The sequence below is a fragment of the Lampris incognitus genome, chromosome 16 (assembly GCF_029633865.1).
Source record: "Lampris incognitus isolate fLamInc1 chromosome 16, fLamInc1.hap2, whole genome shotgun sequence".
Taxonomy (NCBI): Eukaryota; Metazoa; Chordata; class Actinopteri; order Lampriformes; family Lampridae; genus Lampris; species Lampris incognitus.
In genome coordinates this window covers 39,339,244-39,354,812 of record NC_079226.1, presented here as the reverse complement: position 1 = coordinate 39,354,812, position 15,569 = coordinate 39,339,244, and the positions used below count along the sequence as shown (strand labels likewise).

Sequence of the window (15,569 nt, the reverse complement as noted above, 5' to 3'; positions counted from 1 at the left end):
ATTTATTTTTTTAATTTATTTTTTTTTAGCACAGAAGCCTCTCCTCTCTCAAATGTACTGGAAACCGTTTCTATGCTGAAATTAAGACCAAATAAAGCATCTAGTAAACAGTCGTGTCGTCGGTGTTTTTGAATTGTGGCTTTTACTCGGGTGCTCGACTCTCAGCAGCTCTGTGAAGAAGTCACCGCCTCGCCAGGGTGAATTGTTCTTCCACGCAGAGGCCGGAAAATTCCCATAGAGACGATCAGACTTGTGGATGGCGTTGCCTGTGGTGGGACGTGTCTTGCTCATTACCCTGCACTTTGTGCCCAACAGGATGAGAGGGAGAGGAAGATGAAGAATATGGAGGGACGCATGAGGGAGATTGAACAGTCGCTGCATAATGTCAAGATGCTGCTGAAAGAGAAGGTCGCTCAGCTCAAAGACCAGGTCAGATTGCAAAGACCATGTGTCGGGCACAACATCTCAGTCTTGTCAAAGGTCAAGCCTTTTACGGCTTCAGAAACAACTCGTGTAATTTGTCAACCGTGGGTTTTTTTGAAATCGCCCGACGGTTGACAAATGGGGTTTAAGACCACTAAGGTCACAGAACCTACCAGCAGTAATGTTTAAACGTGGCCTTTTAGCTAATCTTTTCACGTGAGAGCGGTGACTTGTATTCATCAGAATCTGGTGGCTTACATACGACATAATCCCATGGAGACCACTCTGTGTGGCTCTCATACTAGTACTACTGTTACTACTACTACTACTACTACTTTCGGCTGCTCCCGTTAGGGGTCGCCACAGTGGATCATCCATTTCCATCTCTTCCTGTCCTCTTGCATCTTCCTCTGTCACACCAGCCACCTGCATGTCCTCCCTCACCACATCCATAAACCTCCTCTCTGGCCTTCCTCTTCTCCTCTTCTCTGGCAGCTCCATCTTCAGCATCCTTCTCCCAGTATACCCAGCATCTCTCCTCCACACATGTCCAAGCCTTCTCAGTCTTGCCTCTCTTGCTTTGTCTCCAAACCGTCCAACCTGAGCCGTCCCTCTAATATACTCGTTCCTAATCCTGTCCTTCTTCATCACTCCCAATGAGAACCTTAGCATCTTCATCTCTGCCACCTCCAGCTCCACCTCCTGTCTTTTTGTCAGTGCCACTGTCTCCAAACCATACAACATAGCTGGTCTCACTACCATCCTGTAAACCTTCCCTTTAACTCTTGCTGGTACCCTTCTGTCGCAAGTCCCTCCTGACACTCTTCTCCACCCACTCCACCCTGCCTGCACTCTCTTCTTCACCTCTCTTCTGCACTCCCCGTTACTTTGGACAGTTTGACCCCAAGTATTTAAACTCCTCCGCCTTCGTCACCTCGACTGCTTGCATCCTCACCGTTCTGGATCTCATATGAGTACAGACTGGTATTATTAGGACCCCGTATCTGACTAACTTTGTCCTTTTTCTAGCTGCACAAAAACGGCAAAGCAGACGTGTTGATCAAAGACCTGTATGTGGAGAACGCCCAGCTGCTGAAGGCTCTAGAGGTAACTGAGCATCGGCAAAAAAATGCTGAGAAGAAGAACTACCTGCTGGAAGAGAAGATCTCTAGCCTCAACAAGATAGTGCGCGACCTAAACCCCTTGCCCTTACCCCCCGTACCCCATCATTTCCAAAGCTCCTAACATCTCCACCACGGCCCAGGGGCCCTCTGTGCAATTAATACGACTGCCAATGAAGTACACTCTACATGACTTATTTATTTAAAAAACAAATCTTGACTCTTTTTTTTTTAACTTGGCTTTACAAACTGTCATGAAGATCTACTCTTGGCTGGGATCCTGAACCAGAACCAGCCATGTGCATGCTATATGAGACCAATACTCAAGTCAAAAACCTTACACTGTAATTCTATTGGTTTTGGGGTTTTTTTTTCAATCGTACCGCCACATGCACGCACCGAATCTTTGTTAAATTCTTGCAATGCATCTCTCTTGCAAGATATGTTTTGGACTAAAAGTTAGGGTGCTTCTATCCTAAATCTGTCAAGGCAATAATTATGGAATGTCAGTCAGGTAGTTAATAGAAATTTTTTTTTATATAAATTTATGTATTTTTTTACTCTAATAAAAGAGGAAGCTGTTATGAATAGGGGGTTAAATACCCAATGGGTACCCAAACACAATGTTTTTCTATGAGAAGAGAGAAAAACCCCTACTCATACAGCTATACCACAGTAAGGTGCTCTTTCTATACAAGTGTTTCTACCTTGTGTTGTCTGAGAGATTAGTATTTTTCATCTGCCATTCCCTCTCCTCTCTGAAACTATTGAAACGCAAAACTGCCACATAACAACATGAGATAAATGAACCAGTTGAATGGTACATTTATTTCAACTATCATGCAAGTCAAACAATCCCGTGACCTTTTGCAGATACTTGTCACCATGTAGGAAACACCTGAGTGACATGACGTTCACTTTTCAGACAGTGGTCATGAGACTAAACTACTATATTTTCAGCTGCTCCCGTTAGGGGGCGCCACAGCGGATCATCCGTTTCCATCTCTTCCTGTCCTCTGCATCTTCCTCTGTCACACCAGCCACCTGCATGTCCTCCCTCACCACATCCATAAACCTCCTCTTTGGCCTTCCTCTTCTCCTCTTCCCTGGCAGCTCCATATTCAGCATCCTTCTCCCAGTATACCCAGCATCTCTCCTCCACACATGTCCAAGCCATCTCAGTCTTGTCTCTCTTGCTTTGTCTCCAAACCGTCCAACTTGAGCTGTCCCTCCAATATACTCTTTCCTAATCCTGTCCTTCTTCGTCACTCCCAATGAAAATCTTATCATCTTCAACTCTGCCACCTCCACCTCCGCCTCCTGTCTTTTCATCAGTGCCACTGTCTCCAAACCATATAACATAGCTGGTCTCACAACCATCCTGTAAACCTTCCCTTTAACTCTTGCTGGTACCCTTCTGTTCCAAATTACTCCTGACACTCTTCTCCACCCACTCCACCCTGCCTGCACTCTCTTCTTCACCTCTCTACTGCACTACCTGTTACTTTGGACAGTTGACCCCAAGTATTTAAACTCATATGCCTTCGTCACCTCCACTCCTTGCATCCTCACCATTCCACTGTCCTCCCTCTCATTCACACATAGGTATTCTGTCTTGCTCCTACTGACTTTCAGTTCTCTTCTCTCCAGTGCATACCTCCACCTCTCCAGGCTCTCCTCCACCTGCACCCTACTCTCACTACAGATCACTATATCATTCACGAACATCATAGTCCACAGAGACTCCTGTCTGATCTCGTCCATCACCATTGCAAACAAGAAAGGGCTCAGAGCCGATCCTTGATATAATCCCACCTCCACCTTGAACACATCCGTCATTCCAACCGCACACCTCACCACTGTCACACTTCCTCATGCATATCCTGCACCACTCCTAAATACTTCTCTACCACTCCCAATTTCCTCATACAGTACCACACCTCCTCTCTTGGCACCCTGTCGTATGCTTTCTCTAAACCTACAAAGACACAATGTACCTCCTTCTGGCCTTTTCTATACTTCTCCATCAACATTCTCAAAGCAAACATCACATCTGTGGTGCTCTTTCGTGGCATGAAACCATACTGCTGCTCGCTGATCATCACCTCTCCTCTTAACCTAGCTTCTACTACTCTTTCCCATATTTTCATACTGTGACTGATCAACTTTATACCACTGTAGTTACTACAGCTCTGCACATCACCCTTATTCTTGAAAAAGAATTTGGGCTTGGGACCGGCACTAAGAATGCACTGGCTTGTGTATCCTCAGTGACTGGGTTGGTCAGGTGACTAAACTGTCTCCAATAATAATAATATTAATATGCAAATTCCTATGATCTGCCATGGTATATTCCAGAAAGCGGGTTTAGTGAAAACTCTTGAGTTTGTTAACCCTGAGATGAGGGAAACTGGGTTTTCTGTTGCAGAAAGAGATGCAGCTCCATCTCTGGATCAGTTACCATGGTGAGTGAGTCGGCTAGCACCCAGAGTTCGAGTTACCTCTTTCTGGAATGGAAAAGCCACTTTTCCTCAGCTCAACAAACAAACTCAAGAGTTTTCACTAAACCCGCTTTCTGGAATACACCCCTGTTGCAATTTAAATTGAGAACCCCCCCCCAAAAAAAAACTGGAGTCTGCCATTGTCAATGTTATAAATTCAAATTAAAAAAACAAAAACACGTTACCAACTGGGAATGTTGAACAGCTGCTATGTGCCATTATAAGATTTTGTGTAGTTTTTTTTTTACAAAGACCGTGCTAACTGTGAACACAGGGTGGATGTTGTTTTGTAAGGTAACAATAAAGAAATGTGAGATACACGAGACATGCTCGGTCTGAGTTCTTGTTGCGCTACTTAGTCTCCAGTCTGGTCAAGAGACGAGCTTTACACAGCAGAGACCGTGTTTTACTCACTAACATGTCACGGAGAGCCGAGTGGTTTGCGACAGTCTTCACAATATATTGTAGCGAATTCGGGGGACAACGCAACCACAGGAAGTGCCGCGGCCGGGACGCGAACCCGTGTCGCCCGCACCGCAGGAGACCTCGCTAACCGCTAGACTAAAGGGTCAGACTCGCCAGCCGGCGGCCAGCGTGTCTACTTATCCATGCACGTTACAATATCAACAGAATGTGTTTTAGGGTGATTCTTCAATTTGGGGCACTTTTGGCTTTTGAAATTTTGAAAAACTAAATGAAGGTCTTTAAAATCTTTTTTTTTCTTTTCCCAAAAGCTCTTAAGTGGTCTGGAACAAATAGCGTAGCTTTGGTCGTCCTACAAAATGAGATGGATGGTATGATGCTTTTGTCAAAGTTGTGACAGCAAAATGTGATGGTAATGACAATTTTCACTTTTTGGAGAAAAAGTGGGCCAAGTCTTAGACTTGCTAAGCTAACTTGTTAGCTACTGTAAACTACTAATCAGACACGTTAGCCCCTAGCTAACGGGTCTGACCCTTTAGGCGAGCGGTTAGTGATGTCGCCTTGTGGTGCAGTACACCTCGTATCGAATCCCGCACCGGGCAAGACAATAACCGGTTACATTGTGGCAGCGGTGGGATCCGGAAGTGTGCAGATCCTCAGAAGTCTCTTCGGAGCGCGGGAGGAACAAAGCGCGAGGGCGCGCTTCCGGGAGAGGGTAACGACTGTAAACTACTAATAAGACACGTTAGCCCCCTAGCTAACGGGTCTGACCCTTTAGCCGAGCGGTTAATGATGTCGCCTTGTGGTGCAGTACACCTCGTATCGAATCCCGCACCGGGCAAGAAAATAACCGGTCACACAAGCATACAATGTAAAATCAATATACGTGAATAAGGTGAAATGTCTCATTTCTGAACTAAACTTCTCAGTAACTTGGTTGGTAATGACGCCTAGTAACCATCCTGTCATTGGTAATGACGCCTAATAACCATCCTGTCCGACCAGGACACATAAACCTTCACATTACTGACATTTGTGCGCATGGAGAAGTCACGCTTCTGCCATGACTGGGCATGCGCCCTCTGGCACTTCTCGTTTCCATGGCAACCACGTTGTTTGAAAAAACCGTTATTACTCTCTGGTGTCCCGTACGATGGTAATGACAGGTAATGACAGGAACATGAGGGGCAGCTATATAAACCATACTATATAAACCATATGAATTTGAAATATGTCTTTTTAAATTATTCTGACAAAATGAATTTAACCATTTTTATTACTTTACTATAGAGGGGAAGTTACGAAGTCTGGGATGGGGGACAAGCCCAAAACAGCGAAATTCTGGCCCGTTTGAATTTTCAACATGCTGAAAAAGTATCAAAATGTCACAGCTGAGACACGGGTCTTTTTTTTCATAGCTAACACATCATAACTCTAACAAACACAATAGGGTTTTTTTTTTCCCCAAAACATTTTTTGGTAACACTTTAGTATGGGGAACATAGTCACCATTAATTAGGTGCTTATTAGCATGCAAATTAGCAACATATTGGCTCTTAATTGGTCATTATTACGTACTCATTAATGCCTTATTCTGCATGGCCTTATTATACAACCAGTAAGCCATTAACTATGAGTTTTCCCTCTATAACCTCAGAAGTATTGCTTATTAGTAGTACCATCTCAATATGCTTTGTTAGTATGGCCTTTATAAGGTGGTAGTACCACAAGAAGAGTTATTCTCCCTTACTAACACTTAATGAATATGGTCTGTTCTTACATAACAACACACAAAACTACAAGTGGTCATAGTGTTAAATTACTCTAAATTAAGTTTTTGTTACTTAGAATATGTTCCCCATACTAAAGTGACATCTCGATCGTTACTAATTCACTAGTAATTAAGTTGTTGTTAATTAGAATATGTTCCCCATACTAAAGTGACATCTTGATCATTACTAATTCACTAGTAATTAAGTTTTTGTTACTTAGAATATGTTCCCCCATACTAAAGTGACATCTTGATCATTACTAATTCACTAGTAATTAAGTTTTTATTACTTAGAATATGTTCCCCATACTAAAGTGACATCTTGATCATTACTAATTCACTAGTAATTAAGTTGTTGTTACTTAGAATATGTTCCCCATACTAAAGTGACATCTTGATCATTACTAATTCACTAGTAATTAAGTTTTTGTTACTTAGAATATGTCTCCCATACTAAAGTGACATCTTGATCATTACTAATTCACTAGTAATTAAGTTGTTGTTACTTAGAATATGTTCCCCATACTAAAGTGACATCTTGATCATTACTAATTCACTAGTAATTAAGTTTTTTACTTAGAATATGTTCCCCATACTAAAGTGACATCTTGATCATTACTAATTCACTAGTAATTAAGTTTTTTACTTAGAATATGTTCCCCATACTAAAGTGACTTCTTGATCATTAATATTCACTAGTAATTAAGTTGTTGTTACTTAGAATATGTTCCCCTTACTAAGGTGTTACCCATTTTGTTATTTGCTCTTGAAAATCTACCCCGGGGCCAGAAAAACTCCCCTAATTGGAGAATCACCCTTTGACGGACCGCTCTGCTAAGAAGTCAGCTGCGCCAGTACAGAAACCAGTATCTGGGCTGGGTTGGGGGGGGATTAGCTTGACGTTGTGCGCGTGCGAAATTTGACAGATTGGGCTACGTGGACGCGCACGCTTCGTCGCCTCGCCTCGTCTCTTGCCTTATGGCCGCCTCGTATGCGTTCTGCGCACCTTTGCGTGGAAGTGGACGCTGAAGGCGTGCCGGTCGGGGATGGGAGCGCTGGGCAGGACGGGGTTGACGAGCAGCCGTCCCACCACTGCGCCGTACGGGAGGGAGGGAGCGCCGCGGCCAGCACAGGGGCGCATCCGGCGGCCGACGCTGTAAGCTAGCCCGGGCTGAGCGGCTTCGCTAAGCTTTGACGTTCTCCAAAGCCTTGACTTAAAATGCGAGCCGCCCTCCTCGGCCACCTCTCCGAAGACCGCAGGGCGCCGACGGCGAACCTCCGCAGAATGTGCTTGGAAGTCACCGCGCCGCGTCGCTGACGTGCCCCCCACGCTTGGAGTGATGCTCTCGCGAAAGAAAAGCAAAAGCGAAGCGTCGAAGCCGGCCGAGGTCCACGGGAAGTATGTGAAGAAGGAGACGTCGCCGCTCCTCAGAAGTGAGTTCAAGCTAGCTGGGGGGAGCGCAACAGGTAGCCAGCCGGCTAGCGGCTAACGGCTAGCGGCTAGCGGCTAAGTCGCTAACGCAAAGTTGGCCGGCTGTGGTCGGCAAGCCCGAAGCCGAGTGTGCCGTGAGCCCGGCTCCCCCTCGCCGCCGCTGCCCGTCGGCGCACCGGCGAGCGGTTTATTCGCGGTGACCGTTGGTTTGTTTTGGGTTTTTTTTAAACAACACGAAAAGTTCAGCGACGTAGCATCCCGGTTGCTAAATGCTAACGGCTCGCTACGGTGTTGAAGGGGGAAGCTAAGGGCTAGCCTGCCCCAGTCGCTGGCAGGGGAGCCGTTGAGATGACTTGACTTGATATTCGTGTGTTTAAACGCATGGTGGGCTTCTGTATTGAGATATTTGTGTGTTTAAACGCATGGTGGGCTTCTGTATTGAGATATTTGTGTGTTTAAACGCATGGTGGACTTCTGTATAGAGAAGCGTGATGCAAACGTTGCGGACTGTTGTTGATGTTTTGTGTGATTAGTGTTGCTACTGTGGTATAAACTGCTGACTGCACCTCTGCTCCACAGTAACTAACCAGGAATGAATAGTAATGAAATGATTAACTTTCTACTGCCACCCTGGCTACTGAGATGTTATACACAACTTGTGCCTGTTTTATGAATTATTGCGGCGTGGGTCTAAAAGGGCTGCACCTACTTTTGCCTGTGTTCTGTCACTTGAGGGACTTGAGATGGTGATGACTCCCCCCCCCCCTATTTACCTTACTTGCAGATCTTATGCCCTCATTCATCCGCCATGGACCCACTATCCCTAGACGCACAGAGGTCCCGCTGCCAGAGATGGGGCCGTCCGCCTACCCGGTGGCACCCAGCCGTGAGCCAGTGGTGGCCCGCAACAAGAGTTTCCTCCGCACCCCAGTGCACAGGGCTCCGCACGAGGTGGCACGGCGAGAAAGCCACCGCATGTCGGCGCCCCCCTACCTTCCCCGCAGCCTGGGAGACCTGCCCCACGAGTATGGTGGCTCCTCGCAGTCCTTCCTCACAGACGTGAATCCCATGTCCGAGAACGGGGACGCCACCCGCTACTACTACCCATCCGAACCGTACTACGACAACCAGCAGCAGCGTCAGCCCAGGCGGTTGCCGGACCGGTTTCACGATGACTACAGATACTATGAACACAACGAACACAACTTCCAAAGACTACCGCCACAGCACACTCCCCCGGCCCCCAGCAGACCTCCAGCTGGTAAGCAGGGATTGTGTTTTGGTAGTTTCGCATTGTCATCCTCAGCTGGGTTGCGTGATGCATGCAGGATGGGGTGTTCTATCCAGTCTTTTTTCTCACTCAAATAACTGAAAGTAAGGGCTTGTACACAAAGATGTTTGTATCGTCACTAGAATCTGAGTATGAGTTACAGAGAAGAGGAAGAACCAAAGAGGACAGCTCTAACAGGCTGGGATTGGCCAGTGAGCTCCTATTTGAGACTCCAGAGGTGGGGAATCATGCTAGTTGACAGTCTCTCTGCACACAGGTTTCTTGCATCCTAGATCTGGGAGATCACATTGGCCGGCTAACATCGGTAGCATTTCTTATTGTGCTTTATGGGGAAATGTCAGGGCAGATTTTTCCGTCCCTTGAAATACTTGATAATTTGGAAACATCTAGAACTTCCTAGAAAAACAAATAAAGATTGGTATTCGGGAATGTCAGGCCAGTAAGGATGGCTTTTATGCGTCAAAGAGGCCACCGTGAAAGCGTGTTCATACAGACCGACAAAACAAAAAAAAGAAGCTACCCGACTTGAGTTGAGCCTAAAGAGTGAAACATTTCGATGTTTACGCCTTGCGTAGTAAACTGTGTACAATTACTGTACGGTTTCCATGGGATAAATGGTAGGGACTGAGGATTTAGGGTCTGCTCTCGCTGGAATTTTCCAACCCATCCTAAAAGATAGGGAGCCTTTTTATTTTGTGGCTTATATGTCAACATAGTGCGTATGGATTAGTGTTATCCCAGGGACCAGCTCTCGCATAACTTAGAGCTTTGTTTGGACCGAACTTAAACAAGTGTCAGGAGTCACAGCGTTTTTCAGCCTTTCTGTTGTTCCATTCTTCCTGGAGACAAACTAGCAATTTTCACACCGCCCCCAGTCAAACATTTCAAACCCCAGGCTACTATGATTCATCTGCTTTCTTAAGTACAGCTGTGTGTGTGTGTGTGTGTGTGTGAGACACACACAACACACACACACGTCTGGCCAGCTCACTGTCCTAAACTCACTTCAGATTTAACCCACTTTTTTAAGTAGCTAAATGTTGTCGTCATGTACATTTTTTTTGTCGTAGTTTAGCACGGGTGGTAAGGGCGACATAGTTGTTTTCAAGTAAAAGTAAAATTCTTCCACTTCGTATTTGGAACAGTTGTTTTAGAGGTTTCCATTTGTCATAAATTTGCTCGTATCGGTAGTCGTTATGTTTTTATGGTTGTGACCAAGAGGATCGCAGCAGTTCAGCCGCTTCTTTAGTGGAGTTCCTCTGACACGTTGAATCTCAGCTTCGCAGTGATTTCAGACTCTGGCTGGAGGGACGACGCTGAAGAACAGGGTCGAGATGATGAGGTGGTGGTTTAAGAGGAGGCGTGTGTGTTTGGTGGAACGCTCTCGCATTCCGACCCTTCACTCACCAGCTGGCGGAGAAACTCCGGTGCGGTTCCCGTCACTGTCGTGCAGAATTTATCAGGTTCTATCTGCCGTTTCCACAAATTGTTCTCTTTACTTGTCATTCTATCAGCGTATCAAACTCCGTTTACACAGCACATTTATAGTACGCGTGTGTAGAGGGAATATAAACCCTGGTCAGGATACGAGCCAAGTGAATGTATGGGTATGCAGCTGTGTTAATGTGCAGTATTGGGGCAGAATAGGAACCCAGGCTAGGGGAAAAGAGATGGTGTTGGGTTTGGGGTTAACCTCAACTGGATACGATGCACATCATCTCGCGTTTTTAATTATACGCCACCGCAGTTTAACCCCGATCCCTGGTCTGTTTGGGTCCTTTCATTTTAAGATGATTTCGAGTCTTTGCTTAGTGTAAGTCTTCTGAAAGACTGCTAGCCTGACATTCTTCACTGGCATTCTTCCCTGGCTGAGATACAGAACCTGTTGAGTAAGCCCACCCCCCTACTTGTTCTCGCTGAGTGTATGGGTGTATCAGCCATATGTTCCCCCTCAGTGAAAAGCCTTTGTGTAAATGTTTGGCCGTGCAGAGAGATTTGCCTTCCTGTCCACAAGTGGCTGCACTTCCCTCTTCCTACCATTCACCAGCAGACAGAATCAGAAGCTACAGGGGTCTGCGCATCAAAACTACTTCATCATCATCATCTCCGTTCATAATCATTACCGTTTTTAAAAAAAATGCACCAGCAGTTGTTGCAGTTTTTACTTTGCATCATATTGCAATTCCGTGAAATATCTGAAACTGCTTCAACAACGCATCAGGTTTCATTTGGTGAATGTGATTCATTGCATTCCTCCGTTGTGCTTGTGTTTGTGCAGTTAGCTGGTCAGAATGGCCTTTTAAATAGAAGACATTCCTGTCCTAAAAATGACATCTTCCATACAGGAAGTCCACGCCGTTCTCGGGGAACTTTTCCAAAACATTCTTTCTCTTCCTCTCCCATAGGCGATGTTTGCTGGCAGCAGATCCACTCGGTGTTTGTCAGAAATCTCTCCCTCTCCCTCAGGCTTTCTAAAGTGGAAAAAAGAAAAAACGTTTGCTTTTTCTTTTTTTTTTCCCTTCAGGCATAGGTCGCATCCAGGCCAAGTCCTTGGGGAACCTCTCCAGCCTGACGGGGGAGGAACTCCCCCTCCCGGCGGGCTGGACTGTGGACTGGACCATCCGTGGCAGGAAGTACTACATCGACCACAACACCAACACCACCCACTGGAGCCACCCTCTGGAGAGGGAAGGGCTCCCTCCGGGCTGGGAGAAGGTGGAGTCGGCGGAGTTTGGGGTCTACTATGTTGACCACATCAACAAGAGGGCACAGTACCGTCATCCATGTGCCCCGAGGTATTTACAAATACAATAAGCGGGGAGGGGAATTCGGTAACCAAGAATCTTCAGTTGGTATGAAATGTATGTTTGTGGAGCACAGGCGGGTGGAAGAGGTAAGGGGGAAAGGGAGTGGAGGGGTCTCCAGATGAGGACTAATCGGTTGGCTCAGCGGCAGTGAATAGGCTAGTCGTTATTGTGAATTGGCCAGGACATGTGGTTATATGATAGAGGGCCTGAATCCCTCAGCCAGTGTTGTTGGGCCTTCTATGGTTCCAAGGCCTTCTATGGTTAATACAAAGTATTTAGTGTAAAACTCAATAATCCAGGTAAGGAAATCCCACAAAGTTGAGTCGGTTCATCTAAGTGGAACGTTTCTGTCCAGATGAACTGGTTCAACTTTCTGTGACAAGCATCTGAGGTGAATTGGAGACTAAATGCCGCACATGTATGAACAGTTGGTTCATGACTGCGTACATTGTACGTGCGCCTTGTGATGGACTGGAAACCAGGCCAGGATGTCCCCCCGCTACATTTCACCCGAAGCCTGCTTGGAAAAGCTTCAGAGTTAGACTTGGGTTTTACCAGCCTGCATTGTAACTATGTGTAAAATGCCAAACTGGGGCTAAACCTTCTCCCAGTTGTGCAATGTGCACCCATGTAAGTACGAATCTGTCCTTTCCAGTGTGCCTCGCTATGACCAGCCCCCACCGCTACCACCGCCTGTGACCTATCAGCCCCGGCCCGCTGAGAGGAACCAGCCTGTCTTGGTGCCAGCTAACCCATACCATACAGCTGAGATCCCGGACTGGCTACAAGTGTATGCCCGTGCCCCGCTCAAGTGAGTAGTACAGATGATAGGCTATACTCTGCCGGGCAAATGAGTTCTTCCTAGTAAACGTTTAATCAACCGAATATTCCAAATGCTATTATCAAGATGTTACTTTTCACTATCTGTTAATATATGGAGCTGAAGTTAACATGCCCTGGAGTTATTCTCATCGAACCCCAATCCATAATTGGAGCGTTTTTCCTCAAGTTTCACAAACAAGTAATGTGAGTTGGTTGTTTTTGATTTAGAGCCTTGTTGCCATTGATTCAACTTTGACCTTTTCCCTCCATGATCAGACAGTAAATTGTCACCTGACGTTCTGACTTTATATTAATCATAGTTTTGTCTTGTGCAAACCTTAAGGATCTAACAGTGGAGGTGTTGGACAGGCTTGGTGTGTTTGGGTAACAGGTTAGCCTTTGGCTTAAAGATGCCATTTAATGTCCTTGCAAACCAGGTACGACCACATCTTGAAATGGGAGCTGTTCCAGCTGGTTGACCTGGATACTTACCAGGGCATGCTGAAGCTGCTCTTCATGAAGGAGCTGGAGCACATTGTCAAGTCGTACGAGGCTTACCGGCAGGCCCTTCTGTCAGAGGTGGACGCCCGCAAGCAGCGGCAGCAGTGGTACACCCAGCAATCCAACAAGAACTTCATAGGAAACATGTGACTCTCAACATGCGGCGGAGACCACACGTTTGTCTGCATCGGAGCTGTGCCACACCTCCTCTTGGGTTTTCTATGGTTTTGGGAGAGGTCCGGGTTTCCTTTTGAAGTCGTGATCGGCTCTTAATTGCATCTTCAACAAACACATCTGTGCCTTTGCTTGATCCAAATATATCAGCCTGAAAGCCAGAGAGCCCCAATCGCCTCACGTTGGTGACGTCAGGGGCCCCTTTCATTCTCGACTGTTGGTCAAACGATGAACGACCGGGTACAAAAAAAAAACAAAAAACACTCCAATGAAGAATAAGGAAATTGTAATTTGCTGCATCTGGAATGGACAGAAATGAAATGACCGTTTGCTGTGCCACTGAGAGCCGCGGTCCTGAAAACTGAATCCGTGGATTGATGCTTTCGTTTTTTTTTTGTTTTTGTTTTTTTTTAAGACAAAAGTTTGAGAGTTTGAGATTTTGTTTTTTTCTTTTTGGGGGTTTTTTTTTTGGCGGGGATCTGCTCTTTTTATTCTAGAACACCTTGTGATCGTGCCTTTTCAGCAAAAGGGGCTGCGTTTTTGCAAAAATCCGCTCGTCATACCTTGTGTAAAATGGCTTTTCGGTCATTTTCTCAGCGGGGAGAAAGGTGGGTCGCGTCAACCCATTCGCTGCCAACTGTAAGTTGCCTCGTGTACACATACTTTTGCTACGCGCTGTGTATTCGCAGCCCCCACAAACCAAAATGGTATTCCCAACAAAAGTGCGTATTCCTCTTGAGCGACATATCCTCTATAAGACAATCCGCTAAAACTGTCAGCTATTTAAGTTTTGATATGAAATCACGTCTTTTATTTAAAGACCTTAATCTCAGCAGATGAAGCATCACGTGATGCGGTGGTTTGAGCACCTCTTGGCTCTCGGCATTACTGCAAGTCAGGAATATTAGGATTATGTGTGTAATTAAACATAAATAAGCTACTGGAACTCTTAAGCCACACCCTCAGACTTCAGTTGATGTGTAAGGTTTTTTTGTCTTTTTTTCTTTCTTTCTTTTTTTTTTTAAGTGCAATCCATTTTGTGTCGTTATTTCCGTTTGTGAATGTTCTATGCTTTTTGGTATGTAATGCCATATTTTCCCGGACTGACACGGCCTACTCTCTGCTTAAAGGGAAGCTTCGGCTCTTCGGAGGCGTATCCCATATCGGTCACTAACCAAGCACTCCTCTTAGAGACAAAAACTCTGCACATAGGAACTTCCTGAAATCTGAGGAATCGGCACCCGTCTTCCGACTCCTACCTGTTGGCAACGCCGGCTCGGAATAACGTCGAGCTGTAAACGCCCGGCGGCTTCCTACACCTCCACAGCGGTGTTCCCGGTGAGAATAAGCGGTCAGGGGTGTTTGGAAGGACTTGCACGCAGGTGAGTCTGAATCAAGTTGTTTGTGAATGTCGCAGGAGGTCTGACGAGTGGTGGATTACACCACTGAATAACCGAAACCCGGTGTTTTTTTTTTTTTTGTTTTTTTTTAATGAGTCTGGTATTATGCAAGAAGGCCTTCATCATATCTGTTCAAAACGGTGTCACTAGTGTGTAGATATCTAATGTTGTGGATTCCAAATATAGGACATAAGCAATAAAATCTGCTGTGAAGAAACAAAACGCCCCTATGAAGTTTGTGTTCGCTGCCTCTTGCGTGGACGTTACACACACCCGTCACGTCCACGAGGCGCTTCCCGTGGAAAATAACGGCAGTAACTGAACTGAATTATACCAACAACTTGAATGAAAACAAAAAAAACAACAGAATTTTACAGACTCCACTTTGGGGTTTTTTTTCCCCCCCCTAAATTGGCGCCGAGTCGACATAAAATCGAAACAGAAACTCGAGTCTTGTGTTTAGTTTGGTCCAGCTTTTATTGGCTAAGTCTTCGTAACTGAAATTTGGCAGCACAATATGTTGAAAATGAGCAGTTTGACTTGAGAGAACTCGTGAGAGGTCGCTCCGTTTGGTGACGCCGAAGCCCCGACCGTTCCCCGGTTTTAATAAATGTTGATCGTGGTGGCTTTGTAGGTTGACGCTTCAGGTAAAGAATCACATCGGGTCATCCCGCCGTTTATTTTCCTTGTTGTTGTTTTTCTAGCAGGTTGTGCAGTCCGTTGGGTTCAGTTGACGTGTATGTGTTGGGTTATACCCGTCACCGAGTCGACATGATGCTCCAACCTGCAGCCTTTATCCCAAAACGTCACATGGACTCCTGTGATTCTTTACCGGAAGGCTTCACGCTACAGTTGATCTCATGTATTCGTGGAAGACTAATAAAGTAGCCGCTGTGCCTCTGA

General features: G+C 45.8%; 2 protein-coding genes across 4 annotated transcripts in view; both read left to right on the top strand.

Moving 5' to 3' along the window:
• The window catches only part of nin (ninein (GSK3B interacting protein)), a 52,641-nt gene extending 48,281 nt beyond the window's left edge, over positions 1-4,360 (top strand). For all 3 annotated transcript variants that reach the window (XM_056295953.1, XM_056295951.1, XM_056295950.1), the window contains 2 exons: positions 316-429; positions 1,453-4,360. In XM_056295953.1, coding sequence (XP_056151928.1) covers positions 316-429; positions 1,453-1,668 — 330 coding nt within the window. In that variant the 3' untranslated portion in view covers positions 1,669-4,360. The remainder of the gene's footprint in view (positions 1-315; positions 430-1,452) is intronic.
• Positions 4,361-7,240: 2,880 nt separating this feature from the next.
• Positions 7,241-14,882, top strand: sav1 (salvador family WW domain containing protein 1). The gene is made up of 5 exons (XM_056296053.1): positions 7,241-7,673; positions 8,456-8,932; positions 11,487-11,757; positions 12,425-12,580; positions 13,029-14,882. The coding sequence occupies exons 1-5, from the start codon at positions 7,580-7,582 to the stop codon at positions 13,240-13,242; spliced, it is 1,212 nt and encodes a 403-aa protein (XP_056152028.1). The 5' UTR covers positions 7,241-7,579; the 3' UTR covers positions 13,243-14,882.
• Positions 14,883-15,569: the final 687 nt, after the last annotated feature.